We start from the raw sequence: 20,789 nt of genomic DNA, 5'->3' as shown, positions 1-20,789 counted from the left end.
GGCGAGGCCTGATCTAAGGGAACAGTTAGCCCCTTTTGAGATCAAGACATTCAGTGAGATGTGCAATAAGCTTCGAATAGTTTCTCGGAGGAAGAGAGAGGCTAGATTAGAAGCTGATAGAGAGAGGAGGAAAGAACCTCATAGGAAACCCCCTATCCACACCAGACCCATTGGTGGAGTAGAGAAGAGGAGCAGTCAAATCTTTGGAGGCTTTAGAAATTAAAAGAAGAAGGGCTACTACCATAAGGGCCAAAGCTACAGAGGGAATCAGAGTAGGAGTCAGGGGTCCTACAGGAGCCCAGCAACCTCTACTCCTACTTCCGGTGCTGCTAGTAATCAAGCATGCAGTAAGTGTGGAAAGTTTCATTCTGGTGATTGTTGGGTTTGTTACATCTGCCAGAAGCCTGGTCATATTGCCCGATTCTACTATCAAAATCAGAATAGGGGTAATGATCAGAGACCTACAGTACTAGCACGAGTATATGCCCTCTCTGGGCCAGAGGCTGCTAACAACCCTAATACTATCCGAGGTATAATCCGAATCCTTGATAATAATGTTTGTGCTTTGTTTGATTCGGGTGCTACACACTCTTTTGTGTTTGATGAATGTATGAAAAGATGTAAATTGCCTGTGTGTACCTTACCCTTTGATGTGAAGATTTCTACTCCTGCTAGTTTGACTGTAAGGACTGCTAAGGCATGTCTAAATGTAGAGGTTGAGTATGAGGGTCGAAAGACCACCATAGACCTCATTTGTTTGTCTTTGTCTGGGATTGATGTTATTATGGGGATGGATTGGTTGTCTGCAAATGGAGCTGTACTTGATTGTCAGAAAAAGAGTGTGTCACTCTCAGTTCTTACTGTAACCCCTGTAGAGTCCCAAAGTCGTATGTTGTTGTCTGCAGCTCAAGTAGAACAGTGTATAAGAAAGGACTGTCAAGCTTTTATGATTTTCTTCTCAATCAAGGCAGAGATTGAAGAAGGTGTAGATCAGATTCCAGTAGTGAGAGAATTCCCTGACGTCTTTCCTACTGAAGTGATCGGTTTGCCTCCAGAATGAGAGGTTGAGTTCTCAATTGAGCTCGTACCTGGTACGGGGCCTATTTCTAAGGCACCCTATAGGATGTCTCCATCGGAGTTAGCTGAATTGAAGAGACAAATTGAAGAGTTGTTAGAGAAGGGGTTTATCAGATCGAGTGTATCACCATGGGGGTCACCGGTACTGTTTGTGAAAAAGAAAGACGGAAGCCTTAGATTGTGTATTGATTATAGACAATTGAATAAGGTAACCATCAAGAACAAGTACCCCTTACCTCGAATTGATGATTTGTTAGACCAATTAGTCAATTCAGCAGTGTTTTCTAAGATTGATCTAAGATCAGGGTATCATCAATTGAGGGTTAGAGCAGAGGATATCCCTAAAACTGCTTTTAGGACTAGATATGGGCACTATGAGTTTCTAGTGATGCCGTTTGGGTTAACAAATGCCCCAGCTGTCTTCATGGATTATATGAATCGAATCTTCAGGCCTTATCTCGATGAATTTGTTGTAGTCTTTATTGATGACATACTTATTTATTCTCGGGATGAGGTAGACCATGCTAGACACCTTAAAATTATTTTGAAGATATTAAGAGAGCATAAGCTCTATGCCAAGTTGAGCAAATGTGATTTTTGGCTTAAAGAAGTTAAATTCTTAGGCCATGTTGTTTCAGAAGAAGGGGTAGCGGTGGACCCTAGTAAGATAGATGCAGTGATGAAATGGGAGCAACCTCGAAGTGTGACAGAGATTAGGAGTTTCTTGGGTCTTGCAGGCTACTATCATCGTTTCATTAAGGGTTTTTCACAAATTGCAATGCCCTTGACTAAGTTGACCAGGAAAGATGCTCCATTTATTTGGACGAACGAGTGTGAAGTTGCCTTCCAGGAGCTAAAAAAGAGGTTGACCACCACACCGGTGCTCACCTTACCTGTTCCAACTGCTCCTTATACCTTGTATACTGATGCTTCTAAGAAAGGTTTAGGTTGTGTATTGATGTAGGAGGATCGAGTAGTGGCTTATGCCTCTCGACAGTTGAGACCTCATGAGGAAAATTACCCTACTCATGACTTGGAGCTTGCTGCTGTGGTATTTGCCTTGAAGATTTGGAGGCACTATCTTTATGGTTCTTCTTTGAGGTCTTCAGTGATCATAAAAGTTTAAAATACTAGCTTGATCAAAAGGAGCTCAACATGAGACAGCGCAGATGGATTGAGTTTTTGAAGGATTATGACTTTGAGTTAAAGTATCATCCAGGGAAAGCTAACGTAGTTGCCGATGCTTTGAGCAAGAAGCTTGTGCATACTGCTCACATGATGGTCAGAGAACATGAATTATGGAGTAGTTTCCATGCAGTAAATGTAGAAGTAGTCGAGAATCGTTTGGCTGCTCTACACATTACTGAATTTGAGAATAATTTTTGGAAAGAAATCAGAATTGCGCAAAGAAGGATGATTATTTGAATAAGATTAGGGTAGAGATTGGGATTGGAAAGGCTGAACATTTTGATGTGACCGATGATGATGTCGTAAGATATAAAGGTAGAGTGTGTGTGCCTAATGATACTCGATTGAAAAATATCCTACTTGAGGAGGCTCATCAGAGTAGATATACCATTCATCCAGGAGCAACTAAGATGTATCATGACTTAAGACGTGGTTGGTGGTGGCCAAGAATGAAGAGAGATGTAACTGAACATGTAACTCGTTGTTTGACTTGCCAGAAAGTCAAAATTGAGCATCAGAAACCAGCCGGGATGCTACAGTCTCTTGATATTCCAGAGTGAAAATGGGACAGTATTTCTATGAACTTCATTACAGGATTGCCTAGAACATCTTCTGGTCATGACACTATATGGGTAATCGTAAATCGACTCACCAAATCAGCTCATTTTCTTGCTACTAATATCAAATATTCTCTTGAAAAATTAACTGAAATCTACATAAGAGAAGTGGTGAGATTGCATGGAGTGCCGACAAATATCGTATCTGATTGTGATCCGAGGTTCACATCAAACTTTTGGAAGTCATTACAGGAAGCCATAGGTACTCATCTGAGTTTTAGCACCGCTTATCACCCCCAGACCGATGGGCAAACGGAACAAACCATACAAACTCTTGAAGATATGTTAAGAGCTTGTGCCATTGAGCTTAGAGGTAATTGGGATAGTCATTTGCCATTAGCTGAATTTGCCTACAATAATAGTTTTCATTCTAGCATTCAGATGGCACCTTATGAGGCATTGTATGGAAGAAAATGTAGATCGCCACTGTGTTGGACAGAATTAAGTGAGAGAACTATTTTGGGGCCAGACATTGTTGATGAGACTACCCAAAAGATTGCTTTAATCAAGCAAAAATTACTCACAGCTCAAAGTAGACAAAAGAGTTATGCGGATAAGAGGAGAAGACCGCTTGAGTTTGAAGTAGGTGACCATGTATTTTTGAAAATCTCTCCAGTAACTGGTGTTGGAAGAGCTATTAAGGCTAAGAAGTTGACACCAAGGTTTATGGGGCCTTTTGAGATCTTAAAACGAGTTGGACCAGTAGCATACCAAGTAGCATTACCACCCCAAATTGCTGGTATACACAATGTATTCCATGTGTCACAACTGAAAAAGTATCAACCAGATCCTTCCCATATAATTGAACCCGAGGAGATTGAACTCAGGGAGAATTTAACATTCAGAGCTGTACCGAAAGAGATTGTGGATTATAAGGACAAGCAATTAAGAAACAAGACCATTAGATTGGTTAAAGTAATTTGGAAGGGCACGACTCCAGGTGATGCTACGTGGGAGACCGAGGACAGTATGCTACGTGATTATCCTCGTCTTTTTGATTAAGTAAGTAGTTAATAGTTACTAACTTCAAATTTTGAGGACAAAATTTTAAAAGGAGGGGAGAATTGTAACATCTCAATTTAAATTTTAATAGTTAATTTAATTAATAGAAATTTTAAAAAATATTTAGAGGTAAATAAATTAGTAGAAAATGATTATTAAATCTAACTTAGGATATAATTCTAAAAAAAAAAATAATAAAATAAAAAATAATAAAAAAATATTAAATATATATTATTATAAAAAAAAAAAAAGAAAAGGTATGTTAAAAAAAAAGAAGGAAAGAGAGAAAAACAAGGAAACTTTCGGCCGCCGCGCATCAACAGTAAAATAAATAATAAAAAAAAAAGAAAAGAAAGAAGAGAGGAGAGAGAAAAAGATAAAAAAAATGTGGGACCCACTGAATTTTTATAAAAACTCACCGTTTCCTTCATTTCTTCATTCTTTTCCTGCGCGCGAGCTGAGGCAGAGAGAAGTGAGTTGCGGTGCAAATATCTAAATTTTTAGGTAAGAGTTTTTAATAGGATATTTAGGGTGTGATTTTAAGCTTTTAAGACTAAGTAAGTGTTCTAAAAATTTTCTTAGTCATCCTTCTTCTTTGGTTTCTGATTTTGTAGTGGTAGAAAATTTAAGATCTGGAAGAGGGATGAATTTATGTTGAATAAATATGGTTTTGAGGTTGTTAGTAGTATAATAAATGTTCTAGAGTATAAATTTATTGGTGATCTTTGAATTTGTGGCTTATGGATCAAATTCTAAACTAGATCTGAAAATATATGTTGATTTATTGAGGTTTAGATGATTATTTGGGATGAGAAATGAATTATTATGGCTATAGGATTATGATTCTAAGCTAGAGACTTAATTTTTAATTTTTGGGTATTTTTTTAGGTAAATTTATGAATAAAAAGAAAATTTTGATAATAGAAATTAGTTTAAAATTTGATTTTTAGATTATCAATGTTTATTGATAATTAAAGAGGAGTTAAAAATTTTACTTAATAGTATTAACTAGAGTTGTATTAAGATTGAAATAGAAATTATATTATATTTTTAATTCTATTATTAGAATTATTTATTAGTTTTCAAAAATTGAAACTAATATTTATAACTAATATGTTATTTGTAGATTGTATTACTGGTGAAGATTGTGGTGCGAGAGAATTTAAGGAATAATTTATTGAAAAAGCCACAAGGTAACCATGCTTTTAATTTGTGATTAGTGTTACTTCATGTTAATTGGGTGATTATTGAGAAAATTATGAATTTTGTATATATTGTATAATTGTACAATATTATTATGAATTTGTTTAATTATTGTGGGAGGTGTTGGGAGACTTGCTATTATTGTTGTATTTATGTGCCACGTGGTACGCCCCTATTGGAGCTCAATAGGTGGCTTGTAAGGGCTCGGGCTAATCTACCTTTGGCGGGTAATTTAGCACCGAGTGAGGGTTACGGCTCGAGGTTAATGGAGGGATATAAGGATGGTTGTTTGTGTTTATTATAATATTCCTTATATTTGTTGGAATTATATTTTTTAATTCTCACTTAGTAAGCACACACTTAACTGTTTGTATACACTATCATAAATTGGCTTTGGTTACTGGACTTTTGAGTCTCATTATGTGGTTAACAATTTTCAGGAGAAGAACCACGAGTGACACGTGGAGGAGCCCCAGAGGCTTAGTGGTATAGATCCACTGTCTCTTTTGGGTATTTAATTTATGATTTATAATGTGTTATATTGCCAATATTAGGGCTTTTTGTTTATTGTCAATTATATGAATATATAAATGTAATCATGCCTTTCAAACTATTTTTATTTTTAGTACAATTTGGATGACTGTAATTTTAATATTTGGTTTACTTTGGATTGGTTAAAATGGCATGATTATAAGGCCAAATAACTGGCTTGTGTTGAAAATTTATTAAATTGCTTATTTTACTTGTTGGGAGTATAAGGATGGATAAATGTGATTTAGTTTACTTGTTGGGAGTATAAGGATGGACAAATGTGATTTAGCCTAATGGCATGTGGGAGGTAAAAATTTATCTGAAATGTTAATTATAAAATATTTTATATTGAAATTATTGATATAAAATGTGTTGGGTGGCTGTAACCCAACTATGGTTGAGTTAAATTATTTAAAAAAAAATTTTGGTGTGTTACAACCTCAAACTTATCCTCAATGGGCCTAAGCCCACCTTAATTGCTCTAACAGATACTCACTCTAACCAAGAAGCTAGTCTCCTCTATCTCTAGCGTCTTGGTTTTGACTCTTTTCATTTAAGTAACAATGTAGGTAGGTCTGGTGGTTTGGTTATTGTTTGGAATAGCAACCTTCTATAGATCATGCCCTTACAAATTGATTTCCATTCATTCATTTTTCTTGTGCAACTAAAGACCAAGCTCCAATTTCATCACCTTTGTTTATGCTCTTCCTCATTTAAATTTCTGAGAAATTCTCTGGGGAAAATTGCTCACTTTCGCTTCCTCCATTAAAGACCCATAGATCGTTCTTGGAGATTTTAATGATATTGCTTCTAGCTCTAAAAGAATTGGAGGCGCTGGTGTTTCTCACTCTCGCCTTTGCTAGTTCCAGAATAAAATAGATGCTTGTGCCTTAACTGATTTAGGAAGTTCAGGTTTAAAATTTACTTGGAAAGGACCATGTATATGTGGATATTCTAGGCTCTACGAAAGACTCGATCGAGCTCTAGCAAACAACAGTTTCCTCTTAGAATTCCCAAATTGTATGGTAAGAGTCTTGCCCAGAATTGATTTTTCCGATCATAACCCCATTCACATTCAGACGATAGAAGGTATGCTTCTATTCAAACTTTAAACCCTTTCATTTTGAAGCTATGTGGCTTTCTCACAATTCCTTTGACACTCTACTTAGAGAACATTGGTTTGCTCAAAACAGCCTCCCCTGAAATCTTGACAACTTTCAAAATTCTCTCCTTGACTGGAACAAAAATGTTTTTGGTATGATAGAGCAAAAGAAAAAAACACATCTTGGCAAGGATCAATGGTATTCAAAAATCCAACTCCTTTCCATACTCTAATTTTTTGACAAATTTAGAACTAGAGTTGCAGACTGAGTTACAAGAAATTCTTAAAATGGAAGAAACCAAGTGGTTGTAAAAAACTTGTATCGATTAGATTACCAAAGGAGATCGTAATACCCGATATTATCATCTCAAAATAAATTTGTGAAGAAGGAAGAATCGTGTCTCTACTTTTAAAGATGGTTTAGGGAATTGGGTTGAGGATGAATCTAGCTTACAACAATTGGTTTCAAATTACTTCAAAGGTATTAGCAATTAACTAACACCAACTTAGTTTGGCTCTCCACTAAAACCTCTTTTCCCCAAAGAGATTCAAAGTTACTGGAAAATCTTGCTCTGCCTCCCACTTTTGAGGAAGTTAAAAATGCCCTCTTTTCTATGGGTCCCTACAAAGCCCTCGGTTATAATGGATTCTCACCAATTTTCTTCCAATCTAATTGGGATGTAGTCAGCTTATCAATCTAATCCTTTATTTCTGCTGTGTTTGATGGTAATATCTCTCTAGCTGAGGCAAACAAAACTCTGATCTCTTTAATCCCAAAAAGAGATAATCCTTCTCTTGTGAGTCATTTTAGACCAATCTCCCTTTGCACTGTGCATTACAAATGTATCACGAAGATCCTGAATTAGCGATTAAAGAGGGTTATGAATGATCTCATATCACCATTTCAATCTAGCTGTATCCCTGGACAACATATCCAAGATAACATCATCATTGGCCAAGAAATACTACACATCATGAAAAAGACAAGAAAGAAGAAGGGTTTCTTTGCAATGAAGGTTGATCTGGAAAAAGCATTTGATCACATTAGATGGGACTTCCTACAACAAACTCTCAAAGAAGCTAGGATGGACTTAAAGTTTATACAATTAATCTTCCATTATCTTTCTGCTGTCTCATATAATGTCCTTTGGAATGGTCTGCTCACTGAATACTTCCCTCCAGAACGTGGTCTTCGCTAAAGGGATCCTATCTCCCCCTCACTATGTGTTCTATGTATGGAAAAATTGTCTCACCTTATTTGTGATGCTGTCCAAGATGGAAGTTGGAAACTAATAAATATTACTTCTACTAGTCCAACAGTGTCCCACCTCATGTTTGCAGATGACATTCTACTTTTTAGGAAAGCTTCGAAAGAACAAGCCTCCACAATGATGCGTTGTTTGCACACCTTTTATAGTGCATTTGGTGAGAAAATTAATCATGCAAAATCTTCACTCTTCTTCTCAAAGAATGTCATAGCTTTGATAAAAGAGAGGATCAAAGGTATTACAGGTATGCAAATCTCTAGTGACATAGGTCACTACCTCGGCTTTCCCATTAACTCCCACAAAAAATCCACTGAACAATTTTCATATATTGTTAAGAGAGTTAAAAGAAAACTTGCTGCCTGGAAAGCAAATTACCTATCAACTGCTGGTAAAATCACTCTTGCAAAATCTGTTCTTAGTGCTATTCCACTTTATCCTGTGCAAGTGTCCAGAGTTCCTGTTGCTGTTTGTAATGAAATTGAGAAACTTCAGAGAAAATTTATCTAGGGTAAACCTAATAGTCATGGCTTCCATCCAATTAACTAGGAGAGAGTTACACTCCTTAAAGATTATGGTGGTCTTGGATTTAAGTGACTTACTTCTGTGAATACAGCTTATGGCATTAAATTAGCTTGGAACCTAATTTATGGGACTTCTAGCCTCTGGACAAATGTTCTCCAGCACAAATATATGCTCAAGAATGAAGAAAACCTTTTAAAAGCAAAATCTAGAGATTCTAGATTATGGCATTTTATTTGCCAACAGAAGGATTTACTTAATAAGGGCACTAAATAGTAGATCCGTAATGGCCAACATGTCTCTTTCTTTGATGATTGTTAGTTGACACTTGATACAAAATTGAAAGATCTCTGTGTAAGGCCCTTATCCCCCTTTGAAAAACAAAGCAAAGTTGCAGACTGGGTGGCTTTTGGCTCTTGGGATTTTATCAAATTAGCTTCTATTCTCCCAGATGATGTTATTCTCAAACTTATATCTATTCTCCCACCCTCCCCTTAAGCTATGAATGATATTATGACTTGGAATGCTACACCTAGTGGTCTATTCACCCTCAAAAGTGCTTATTTTCTCATTGAAAACAATCCTCCCAATTTTTTATCACCCACCTACAAGCTTTTTTGGAAGTGGAAAGGAGTTGAGAGGATTCGACTCTTTATTTGGATGGTTTTCCATAACAAACTTCCTACCAACTTATAGTGAAGCTTATGGTCCTATGCTTCTTCTCATTGTAACTGGTGTAACTTGGCACATAAAGATGCTCTTCACATCTTGTGTTATTGTCATTATGCAAAATGCCTTTGGTCTCAATTAGTGGACAACAAGCTCCACTCAACCTTCTTCTCTTACCCTCTTAAAGATTGGGTCAACCTAAATCTTAAGAGTGACTTAGGTTATCTCCCAGACTTGGAATGGAGTACCTTCTGGGGAGTCTCTATTTGGCACCTTTGGAAATGGAGGAATAATTTTATCTTCAAATCTAACTTTATAAAACCCAAAGACCCGGTTTCATACTTGCTAGCTGTCTAAAAATCCTTTTCTTATCATCATTTTCAAAACAGTGAAGATGAAGATACACAAAACATCTACCTGGCTCCTCCTCCTCTGGGGTTCTTTAAACTCAATGTTGATGGTGCTGTCTCCCTGTCTAATTCAAATGCGGGATATGGAGGAGTCCTTCGTGATCACTTAGGTACTTGGGTTGCAGGATTAACCTTCCAATTGGGTCATTGTACTCCTCTTGAGGCTGAAGCTTAGGGCTGTCTTAAAGGCCTCCAAATTGCTTAGGATATGGGCTTCAAAAACGTTATTTTAGAATCTGATTGCAAAACTCTTTTGACCATCTTGAGCTCTTATCCTGACATCTCCTCCAATTACAGCCTTGTCTTCTTAGAGATTGTCAAGATGCTGAAATTCAATTGGCAGATCAAGTTGAACCATATTTCAAGGCTTCAAAACCAAGTTGCTGATAGTTTAGCAAAAGAGGCACTTAAAGTCTCTTCCTTTTTCGATAATGTTCCTTTATTTCTAAAGGACCTTGTGCTTAATGATTGTATGGGATTTCAATCCCCCCTTTTTTACTTAGTTAATTAATTCCCTTGGACTTTGCCCTCTTTTCTACCAAAGAAACAATTATAGATGGAGCCATGGAAGAATGAGTTTTAAGGGCGGCAGTGAATTACAAATGGCTTTTCTACCCTGCAGTGGCTTCTACTTTTTCACCCAGAACCATTTGGTTCAACCGCACGAGCCTTCCTCCTTGAAACAAGGAGTAGTGGCTAATCTTTTGGATGCAAGGAACAGAAAAATTAGCCACATCATTAAAATTGTTTAGAAATTGCAATGAGTTCGATCTTTATTTCTAATAAATACTATAAATTTGATAAGCATATTCTCTATTCTTTTATTGAAATTGAGGAGATGTATTTGGAAAAATAATTAATATCACATAAATTGTCAAATAATTTATATGTTCAGAATAATCAAAACTTTCTAAACCTGCTTATATAAAGAACCAGAAGAGAAGCATTACGGCGGGTACATGTTTTGCAAAATTTGCATAGGACGATGTCAAACTCCTCATTAATGGCAAGGAATTTGTCTCCCTCTTCCATCAAGAGCTGTGTGTTTCAAGGCATTTTAATTCGATACCTGGATTCATTTGTTGACTTGAATGGTACCCCATGAATCATGAGCCACACAGAAAATCAGCAATAAATACAAAATTAACTCCTCACATAATCATGGCGGACCAAAAAAAAAAAAAAACCGAAGATCTCAACATAAGTAAGCTCTAAAACGTGCTACTCCCAACACTTTGTAAAGGCTAGGATGTAAATTGCTCTACAATTTATTTCCACGAACGCTATCCGTTGCTGGGAAGTGGGGACCCCATAATTTAATACACAGTTGAGCCTATGTCGTCGATTTGGACGTATTTAAATTGAGTTTCTCCCCTTAACCACACGAGTATCTATCTATACAGTATACACTATGCACGCAAACCTCCAAAATTAACAGTCGTATCCAACAAACAAACGAGCAAGGACCAAACACGAGCCTTTCGCTATTCACCCATTCCGTGGGCCCCGCCCTTATGGTCTTTCAAGATTCAATCCCCCAACTCTGCCCCACACGTTTTGACCAAGACCTCCCACAACCGTTGGATCTCTCCGAGAACATCATCGGACGGTAGCCGGAACCTGCAGCAAGGACACGTATTCCTTTTACTCAACCACGGTAATATGCAGTTCCAATGAAACACGTGCTGACATGGCAGTTCGCACACATCCCTCCCCACTCTCATCTCCTCTTTGCAAATCACGCACTCCCTTCCACCCGCTCTAACCTCCACTCGCGGCAGCGCCACCACGGCCGCCCTCGACGCCGCCACTTCCCTGCCACCCTTTCCTCCGCCGCAATCCATCGAACCCACCAGCCTCCGGCACCGGATTACCATCTCAATATAGGGAATCAGAATCGCGGCACTGCATTCCCCGATAAAAGTAGAAGACATCCCCAACAATTTTTCGGAGAAGAGCCTGCTCAGATTTCTGCGCCAATCGCAGACTGGCGTTTCGAGAGCTTGCGGGTGGTGCTGGTGGGCATCGCAGAATAAGAGGAGCAGCAGAACGGCGTCGAGGTCACGCTGTCTCGTGAGGGCAGATAATGGAGGCGGCGGCGGTTTGAGGTGGCGCGTGAGGATGTGGAGGGAAGAGAGGAGGTGGCGGCCAATGAGGAGGGACTTTTGGGGAAGGGAGAGAGAGTGGAGGTAATGGAGAGCGAGGGAGAAGAGGGATTGGGAAGAGAGGATGGAGGCGAGGCGGAGGTGGTGGTGGTGGACGACGGAGGCGATGGAGTGGATGAGATCGGAGAGGTGAGGAGGAGGGAGGGCGGAGAGTGCAGCCAATATGGTTGCGGTTTCTTCCATTATGGCTTATGGGATCATGTGCTTCTGCTTTGGCTTTTTGGACGGTTTGCTTATGACTATTGTGTGCCGTCTTTGGAATTATAATGAAATGCCTGATGCTGGATAGTATTGACCATTGTGTCCTTTACAGTTTACATCCTTTTTATTTTATTTTCTTTTTTAATTTTATTAGAGAGAGAGAGAGAGAGAAGGAAAGTGTTTGAGAATCCTTTTTAGTCGGTGGGTGGAAGCCAAACATGTTTCTACTTTTTGGATATCACAATCGCGGGTGCTAGACTTTTTCGAAGAGTTTACAATTCAGCTAAATTTGTCAATCTTTATTCTTTAGCTTCCTCTCTGTGAGATGAAACGAAGAAGACATGATTCGTGGGATTGAGGATCGGTTCAAGGTTTAGCAGTGTTTAGGGTCTGGGACCGATAGAATAGAGCATTGACATCGTGGATTTGCATGATGTTTCATTTCCTGAAAATCACAATGGATTGCCTATTAACAATGAGTGACAACGGGGGTTAAACAGTAACTTTCTTTCCTCGCGAGGGCAGAAGACATGTTGCAGGAAGTGAACGCTTGACAGTGGCGTGACACACTGACACTTGTGGTGGTTGAGATAGGTCACAACGCCGTGGCATTTGTCCACCATGCAAATGTCTTGTTCCCCTCTCATAAATTATTACTTATTAAATTAAATATTTATTAAAAATTATTTTTTATATTTTTTATTTTGATAGATAATAAATCTTCTGAGTAAAGTTTGGCACCGGGCATGGCTGAAATAGTAATTTGCAATTGCATCATGTCCAGTTATACGAGTGGAAAAATATGTCACGCCCCTGTGCTAAAAGTCAGGAAGGAAAGCTACAAGCAAAATGTGATGCTCCTAGAACATAGTCGAGGATGTTGTTTGGGCCTCTCTGCTTTTTTTTTAAAAGCACCGTGGGAGCAGGTTAAGTCTCCAAACGTCCCACATTGCAAAAACGACCAGAGGGTAATATCAATCCAGCAGATCAATCAAGTATCAAACTCATACTATTATCCTGCCTAAGATTCCAAAACAGAAACTGTACAACTTTTCCCAAAATGGATTCTTCCAATACATCTACTTCATTTTCTGTGGTATATGAAATTTAATCTTGTAAAAATAAAGTCACTGGGATGCTTGCCAATTAACCCATTATCTTATTTAGAACGAATTAAATATTTTATTCGAATCACGTGATTTTGATAGCGAAGGGAACGAGGAAGTCGAGCTGAATATCATTAGTTCCTTACACGCACAGGCTTATTGAGTTTGGTGACCTGTATTTTCTTGTTTTTCCTATATTTAGTGGAAGCTTTGCACAGGAAATTATGGTTCTGATGATAATAAGATGATGAATTAATACAAGGCGTGGTGGGGTGAAGCCATGATTAGGAGCTTATAAAGGGCATGGAGGAAAATATGTTGAAGCGGCGTTTATTGGATGCTTTAGCAGCAAGGAAACTACTTTACAGACAAGAATGTGGTAAAGATGAAAGATCTCATAAAAAAAAAGGCGAAAAGAAACCCAAATCTCATCAATTCGGTGACATCAGAGAGAGACCATGTACATGGTGGAGCCGTCTTCGACAGAAAAGAAAGCACTGCAAACCCCTTTTCACAAAATATGCCATCTCTCCTATGCTCTCATCAGTCATCGCCCTCCTATCTCTTTTATTTGCCGTGGAGCGCCAGCATCCTAAGTTTGCGTAATTTGCTATCAGGATGCTTTTGTACAGAGAGGGGTATGTTCCCCTCGACGTCATGCATGCACGCAAGTCAGCTTATTGTACCTTCTTTTTTTTTTCCTGGGTTAGAAATGCAAAAGACTGGGCTGGGAGCAGGACGAATAAAGATATGATCATGTGGGGGGCCAAAACTGAAATTTTATCTAAAATTGTGGGAGGGGAATTGATTTCAAGATGTTTTATAAATAAAAATTTTCTATTTATCAAGGATGGTTTAGGCTAGGAGTTTTTTTTTTTTTTTTTTTGGGGGGGGGGGGGAATGGCCCCTTGGATTCATTAGTGGCTGAGTTATTGTATTTTTATCAACCTTCATATTATTATAGGAAGGCTGCGGAAAATAAGAGGAAGTTGTCACAGATCTTAACTAGCATGTAGTTTTATTATTATTATTATTATTATTAATAGATTTGTTTTTTATTTTAAGGAAAGCAGCAACACGGACATAATGATATGTCGGTCTGAAGCAGGAAGCAGCGTGAGAAGACGTGAGTCTCGAGCCTCAAACTCCGTAGGCCCAAAAACTATTTTGAGAGTTTCCCCTTAATGGAGCCTCTCTGTAATTCTGAAGATATGGAAGAATTTTGTAACGTTGAATGAACCCCGACCACGTAATCAGAATATAATGTGCATCTCCCCACATAATTGGAAACATCCTGCAGAGGTTTTCGACTGAAATTTAATGTGGATTGGAATTTGTACCCCTCTTGAAGGTGAAGAATGGGCAGTATTGCAGGGATTATCATTGGCAGGGAACGTGGGCTTCCAACGGGTTATTTTGGAAAGTGACTGTAAAACATTGACTGACGCAACAACGCATGCTTTCTGCAGTTCGGTCGGCTGGAAATCTTACGCATGAGGAATTTTCAGCGGTCACTTGTGTTTCAATGTGTGCCGAGGCTACTGAATATGGTGGCAGGTCATTTGGCTAAGGAAGCCTTGAATATGATTCAAGACTTTATGCGTCTCTCCCTTTTTACTGAAGGAAATTGTTGACAATGAGTGCTTGGGATGGCAATCCCATTTAATGGCTTTGCCCTTCTTTTGTACCGAAAAAAAAAAAACAAAAACAAAAACTCAGCATTAAGGTGGATCAAACCAAGATCGGAACAACTTAAATTGTACGTTAACAAAAATCTATTATCCAAGTGTCTGCATTAATAGTTCATTAATTTCAACACATACGCGTATTACAAGATCTTTTTAAGCTCCAAACCTTGTTAGAAGTTCAAGAAAAAATAATAAAAGATGTACTGCAAATCAAGCAAAAGCATACCATTGTATTTATTATTTGGATTCAATAACTGTATTTAATACAAGCACTGAGTATCTATATCATTTGAGTCGTCGAAATTTACATTAATAATTCAGATGCACTCACTCATTCATTAATATCAAGTGAAATATAAATTTAAAATATTAATATAAATTTTAACAGTTCAGATAATAAAGGCACTCAGTGTTTAAATTAAATACAATCACCAAATTCAAATCCTTATACTTGTCTATAATTAAACTTTATGAAATTCGGTGCCGCACACATATTAAGTTCGTGCTTCTATTACAATAACTTAAACCAATTTAAGGCCAAGCTTAAAGTTATATGCATTCAATTTATTATTTAGTTAATTAATGTAAATTTTTTTAATATATTCCAATATGATTTATTAGTGTTTTCTTTTTCTCTCTATTTTTTTTTCTTTCATTTTAAGTTCAGCAAAAATTGAGATATAATTCGAATATTCAATAATATGGAGCACATTTCCTCCAAGAAAATATATGGAGCACCTTTTTTTAAAAAAGCAGTTTGATATTGAAATTTTTTGCTGGCAAAAAATTATTTTTTGCTTTTTATGTATTTATTTAATTGTCGTGTTACGACTCGTGGATTATCAATAGCAAGTTTTCCGGATTCAAAAACATTTCAATTTTTGACATTTCTTCTTTTTACTAAAGAAGTTGGCTTTTCTATTTTACAAAAGAGGGTAAAGAAGAAATTATTGCAGATTTGGATCTTTAAATCAAATTTGATAAATTTTCAAAATATACATTTAATTCGAATGAAAGTGGGGCAGAAAAACTCATGGATCCGTCTTCAGCTTGCTGAGTACCATAGTTTTTAACAAATATATTTATCATTAATTTAAATAGTATTGATTTAATTTGAGTAGTTCAATTGAATATTATAATTTTTATAAATTAATTATTTAAATATATTCTAAACAAATCAGATTTAATATTAAATTTTTATTTATAAGGTTTAGATTTAAAGTTTTTATTTTTTTAATTTTATATTTATTAAAATAAAAATTAAAAAAATTAATATTAAATCTGCACTATTCAAAATATATCTAGATACTCAGTTTATGAAAATTATAATTTAATTATTTAGATTTATATTAAATTAATATTATTTAGGTTGATGATAAATGTATTTATTAAAAAATTATAAATTTTATTTTTATATAATCTGGATGGTCCAAATTTTTTTTGAGACATGAGCGCCGAACCCAAAACTCACCAAGTAAATGGTAATCAAAGTGGGGCCGAAAACAGTTAATCAACCCGATCCCGTTTAATAAGATCATTAAAACAGCTAATAAAAAAAGATTAGCAAAACAAATCTGAGAGGGGAAGAAGAACTTTCCACTCCTCCCTATCCTGCCCCTCAATTCTTAAATCCAGGAAAAATCCCACACCTTGCACCTCATCTCCGCCGCTGCCCATCAGTTCGCCGGTCGCTGACGTCCTGCCACCGTCTTTCTCTCCCTGGTAAGGTTCATTGAAAGCTTAACTCCAACTTTCATTGTTCAAGTGTGCTCTGTGAAATTATGGATCTTTTGATGAGAGATTCTGTACCCACTCAATCTCTCTATATGAAAAGGGAAAAGAAGTAATTGGAGGTGCCACGCTTAGCAGGGTGGACAAGGAAAAGGATTAAGGAACATCAGTTCGTAATTGGCGAGTCCTCCCCAAAAGGAGAGAATGATACGTCCCGACAAATTATGTTCATCAGACCTATAAATATTTTATATCTCTATTATGTTTTTACAAGTCAGGCACAACACTTAGATATGTTTAGGGACCCATTTTTACTCGCTACCGAAAAAAAAGAACACTGTGTCACTATAGGGATCTTTTGCCTATCAATATCATTGGTTTTTTAGGGGGTATACCGTGTCTGTATTCTAGAATATGGCAACTCATTGAAATGGAAAGGATAAGAAATCATCTGGCAGCAGATACTCTAGCAACAGAGATGTTTGAGTTACCCTGGTATTGTAATTAGTGGGGTGCATGATTTTTCAGCACTAGTTCTATGTTGACTTACTTCATTGGCTTCAATCGGGGATTGTGGGATGATTCTTTTTCTTCTTGTTCAAAAATGTCTCAAGAAGAATTCTTGTCATGTTTTGCAACCTCTTTCTTTCCTGAGGTCTTTCTCTTCCCACAAATTTGCATTTAGAGGAGAGAAAAACGAGTTAGCTAATGCACTAGGAGTTCTGAGCCTTTTAAACATCAAGACAGGAGGTACAAAGAATCTGCAAAGCCATCTTCGGCTTATTGAGAGCACGCTGGAAAGCAATGCAAAAGCACTTGTTAAGGTTAATCCTGCTGGTGTGCAGGATATGACTGAAATCAGGGATGCAGTCAGCAAAATTGTCCCATCCTCAGACCTGCGGATTGAGAATCTGATTTCTATTCATCTTGATCAGGGAACAAGCAACGGGAGTCGATGCACACCTTTTGTCTCATGCTGTGAGCACATGTGGGTCCAAGCGTGACCTTTTTGGGGGTCTTCAATATCATTGCCTAGCAATAATTACTGGCTATATTGCTAATTTATATGTTGGAAGTTCTTTGGTAAGTTTATACAGTAAATGTGCCTTGTTAGAAGATGCTTATCGGGCCTTTGAAGAAATGCGTATCAGAAATGTGGTGTTATGGACAGCAATTATAGCTGCGTTTGCACAAGAGTCTCACATTGACAAGTGTTTGGAGCTCTTCCATGGTATGAGAAAATCAGCATTGAAGCCTAACGAGTTCACATATACAAGCATTTTGAGTGCTTGTACGGGCAGTGGTGCACTTGGACAGGGGAGAAGTGCTCATTGTCAAATAATTCAAATGGGCTTTTATGCTCATCTCCACATTGACAATGCTCTTGTCAGTATGTATTGCAAATGTGGAGTGATCCAAGATGCCTTGTACATATTTGAACACATGAAAGATAGGGATGTTATCACGTGGAATTCCATGATAGCAGGATATGCACAGCATGGGCACGCAAAAGAGGCTATTGATCTTTTTGAAAAGATGCAATTGCAAGGTGTTAGTCCAGATGCCATAACTTTCCTTGGTGTGTTATCTTCATGTCGGCATGCAGGACTTGTTAAAGAAGGTTGGCTATACTTTAACTTAATGGCTGAACATGGCCTAAACCCAGAATTAGATCATTATTCATGTATTATTGATCTTCTTGGCCGGGCTGGCTTGCTTCTTGAGGCACAAGATTTCATCCAAAACATGCCTGTTTACCCTAATGCTGTAATGTGGGGTTCGCTACTTTCATCCTCTAGGCTTCATGGAAGTGTATGGATTGGCATCCAGGCAGCAGAGAGCAGGTTATTGCTTGAACCGGGCTGCCCTGCAACACTTCTTCAACTGGCCAATTTGTATGCCAGTGCAGGCTGGTGGGATCAAGCAGCACGAGTGCGAAAAATGATGAAAGAGAAGGGGTTGAAAACAAATCCTGGTTATAGTTGGATTGAAATTAAAAATGAAGTCCAGAGATTTGGAGTAGAAGATAAGTCAAACAGTAGAATGGCTGAGATCATTACAGTAATCGGTAGTCTAATAGATCACATGAGAAGTTCAGGCCTTCCACAGATGCCCGAGGAGGAAGATGTTATGTTTTCTTAGAACTAGTTGGTCCTTCTGCATTAGCCTAGATACATCGCAAGGCTTTCTAGTATTTCAAGCATCCCCTATGCTTGCAGGGAAGCAGTGAAGAAAAGATGAATGACTTGATGGGGCTATCAGAATCTAAACTTTCTCCAGATGAGATAATATTACAAACCTGGAATGGCAAGATATCTTGATCTCTCCTTTTCATATCTCTTGGTGCGAATTACTTGTGAGCAAGCATAGCTCTCAGGACTACAGAGAGAAAGGCATTCGCATTTCATGGCAATACCAATTACCAAGTTTCATACGACCTTGTGATCTGTTTTGGTTGTTCGTTTAATTTTGTCCGGAATTGTAATTTATTTCCTCAGTTCATGATCTGAGTTTCAATCTTTCTAAAGCTGCAAGCATATATTGCTTTTTCATATTACTAAGTTTTTTACTCTCTCTGTAGATTTATCAGAAAGAACCTCTGAAATGGACGGTGGAGGAAGCCAGCAAAAATCAGATGCCTCAGCAACAGCAGTTTTTGAGTTACCAGGAGAGCCTGCTATTATAATTAATGGGATGCCTGACATTATCCCTAGTGAAAGCACTCCTGCTTTGCATAAGACTTCGAGCACTGTTGAAGCACCAGTGCATTCAGGTTTAGGTGAATGGTTGGAAGAAGAGAAGTTCTAAAGCTGTTTATGGGGCGGTATTATTCGGGTGTAGTGCTGCAATTTGACAAACAAACTGGATGGTTCAGGGTTCTTTATGAGGATGGTGACTCTGAAGATCTTGATTGGCAGGAGTTGGAAGAGATTCTCCTTTTGGACGTTACAATTCCACTCAAATCGTTGGCACAGAGGATTGTTTATCGAAAATACAAGAAACCTATTCATAAGTCCGGAAAGATTGTGTCTAATTCACAAAAACCCTGAGGTCAAACGCACTCCCAGTAAAGGAAAGATGACCACACTACTATAACGGGGAGGATCGTAGTTTGTTGAGAGGGACCGTTAAACTATGGTTTATTACAAGAGCAAGTTAGCTTCTAAAAATGAAAAGCTTCCGACGGTGTTCTGTAGGAAAGAATGTGATCGGGGGATTTGTCCCAGATTTTGACGTTTTCTCTAGGTGTGTTGTACTCTAGTTAGTTGCTGAGTTGCAGCGTGTTCAGCTGCATCAAGAAGAAATATTACTTTTTAGCTGTGCATAGTTGTTCGTTGCTACAAAACCATGATGTTTCCAGATTCGTTATGTAATGCTTTTCTACATTTTCATATGTCTGTTATTTCTTTCATCTCTTTCTTCTCCCATTAGTTTCGCAATTTTTTCTCGGAATGTTCTCGTGATTGGAGGCGTTTATGAGAATAAACGTGTTATGGGTTGAAAAATGTATGTTTACAAACTTGATTTTATATCCCAAGTAATGCAAGGGAATATTAACTCTCAAATTAGATAAAATAAAATGGAGGGAAAAGATTTTAATCAATTGAATTTCTAAAAAAAGATTTTAATCAAGTGAATTCCTAAGGTCTTTTACCACAAATTTTCCAAACAAGTGTTTAAAAATAAAGAAAATAAAGGAATAAAATTGGAGAAACACGTGAGACTTGTATGGTGAGAGCATATATGATATTGATGATGATAAAAGAGAAATTAGAGGAAATAATAGATGAAAAACTAAAAGAAAAGGCATTGGTGCATTGTTACTATTGTTTTGCTAAGAGATGACATTTTATTGGTTGCTGGAGAACTCACTGCTCTCTACTAATGTTTGGCACGCTTAGAACACTATATTAAATTTTTTGAAGGATAAAAAGAGTCGCACTAGACAAAGTAAAGGATGATACATGGTCAAATTTTACATTAGGCAAGTAAATTTTGGAACTGAGTTGTTGAAGTGTTCAGAAAAATTGTTTGTAGAGATGTGTGTAGTTTGTAGAGTTGATTAGATAGTGTGTGTGTGTGTAGTGGCTTCCTTTTTATAAGCTTAAAGTGGTAGTTTTTTCTTTGACTCCACCTTTAAATTAAGACTACTAGCTGCAATTTTTCCTAAAACTTCCTTTACTTCTACTTTTAATTGGTGCATTGCTTGACTAACTCTTTTCATAACTTCCTCCTTTCTAGAAGACTTTGGTGGACTTTTAGCCCAAATAGTTAGGCTTGAGTCACAAATTGGATTTTAGCCTAAATGATC

General features: G+C 37.4%; 3 protein-coding genes across 3 annotated transcripts; 2 read left to right on the top strand and 1 right to left on the bottom strand.

Moving 5' to 3' along the window:
* Positions 1 to 10,791: 10,791 nt before the first annotated feature.
* On the bottom strand, positions 10,792 to 11,999 carry LOC129299559 (E3 ubiquitin-protein ligase SGR9, amyloplastic-like). The gene has a single exon (XM_054938037.1). The coding sequence runs from the start codon at positions 11,932 to 11,934 to the stop codon at positions 11,116 to 11,118; it is 819 nt and encodes a 272-aa protein (XP_054794012.1). The 5' UTR covers positions 11,935 to 11,999; the 3' UTR covers positions 10,792 to 11,115.
* Positions 12,000 to 14,416: 2,417 nt separating this feature from the next.
* Positions 14,417 to 18,974, top strand: LOC129299558 (pentatricopeptide repeat-containing protein At2g37320-like). The gene is made up of 4 exons (XM_054938036.1): positions 14,417 to 14,468; positions 14,528 to 14,615; positions 16,382 to 16,468; positions 17,413 to 18,974. Exons 1-4 carry the CDS (start codon positions 14,417 to 14,419, stop codon positions 18,617 to 18,619), a joined length of 1,434 nt encoding a protein of 477 aa, XP_054794011.1. The 3' UTR covers positions 18,620 to 18,974.
* On the top strand, positions 16,307 to 19,869 carry LOC129299556 (dirigent protein 17-like). Its single transcript, XM_054938035.1, is given in 3 exon segments — positions 16,307 to 16,468; positions 19,059 to 19,268; positions 19,271 to 19,869. Coding segments are annotated over 2 exon segments (444 nt in total). The 5' UTR covers positions 16,307 to 16,468; positions 19,059 to 19,081; the 3' UTR covers positions 19,528 to 19,869.
* Positions 19,870 to 20,789: the final 920 nt, after the last annotated feature.

This window comes from Prosopis cineraria, unplaced genomic scaffold (genome assembly GCF_029017545.1).
Source record: "Prosopis cineraria cultivar Desert tree isolate PC_DT_omini unplaced genomic scaffold, ASM2901754v1 PC1208, whole genome shotgun sequence".
NCBI lineage: Eukaryota > Viridiplantae > Streptophyta > Magnoliopsida > Fabales > Fabaceae > Prosopis > Prosopis cineraria.
Note: the sequence above shows the minus strand (reverse complement) of the source record. Positions and strands in the feature narration are given on the sequence as shown.

Coding starts and splice junctions, on each gene's coding strand:
- LOC129299559 (XM_054938037.1), bottom strand. CDS start 11,934: ATGGAAGAAACCGCAACCATATTGGCTGCACTCTCCGCCCTCCCTCCT.
- LOC129299558 (XM_054938036.1), top strand. CDS start 14,417: ATGGGCAGTATTGCAGGGATTATCATTGGCAGGGAACGTGGGCTTCCA. Junction 14,469..14,527: donor GGAACGTGGGCTTCCAACGG/GTTATTTTGGAA, acceptor TGCTTTCTGCAG/TTCGGTCGGCTGGAAATCTT. Junction 16,469..17,412: donor CCACCGTCTTTCTCTCCCTG/GTAAGGTTCATT, acceptor CATCTTGATCAG/GGAACAAGCAACGGGAGTCG.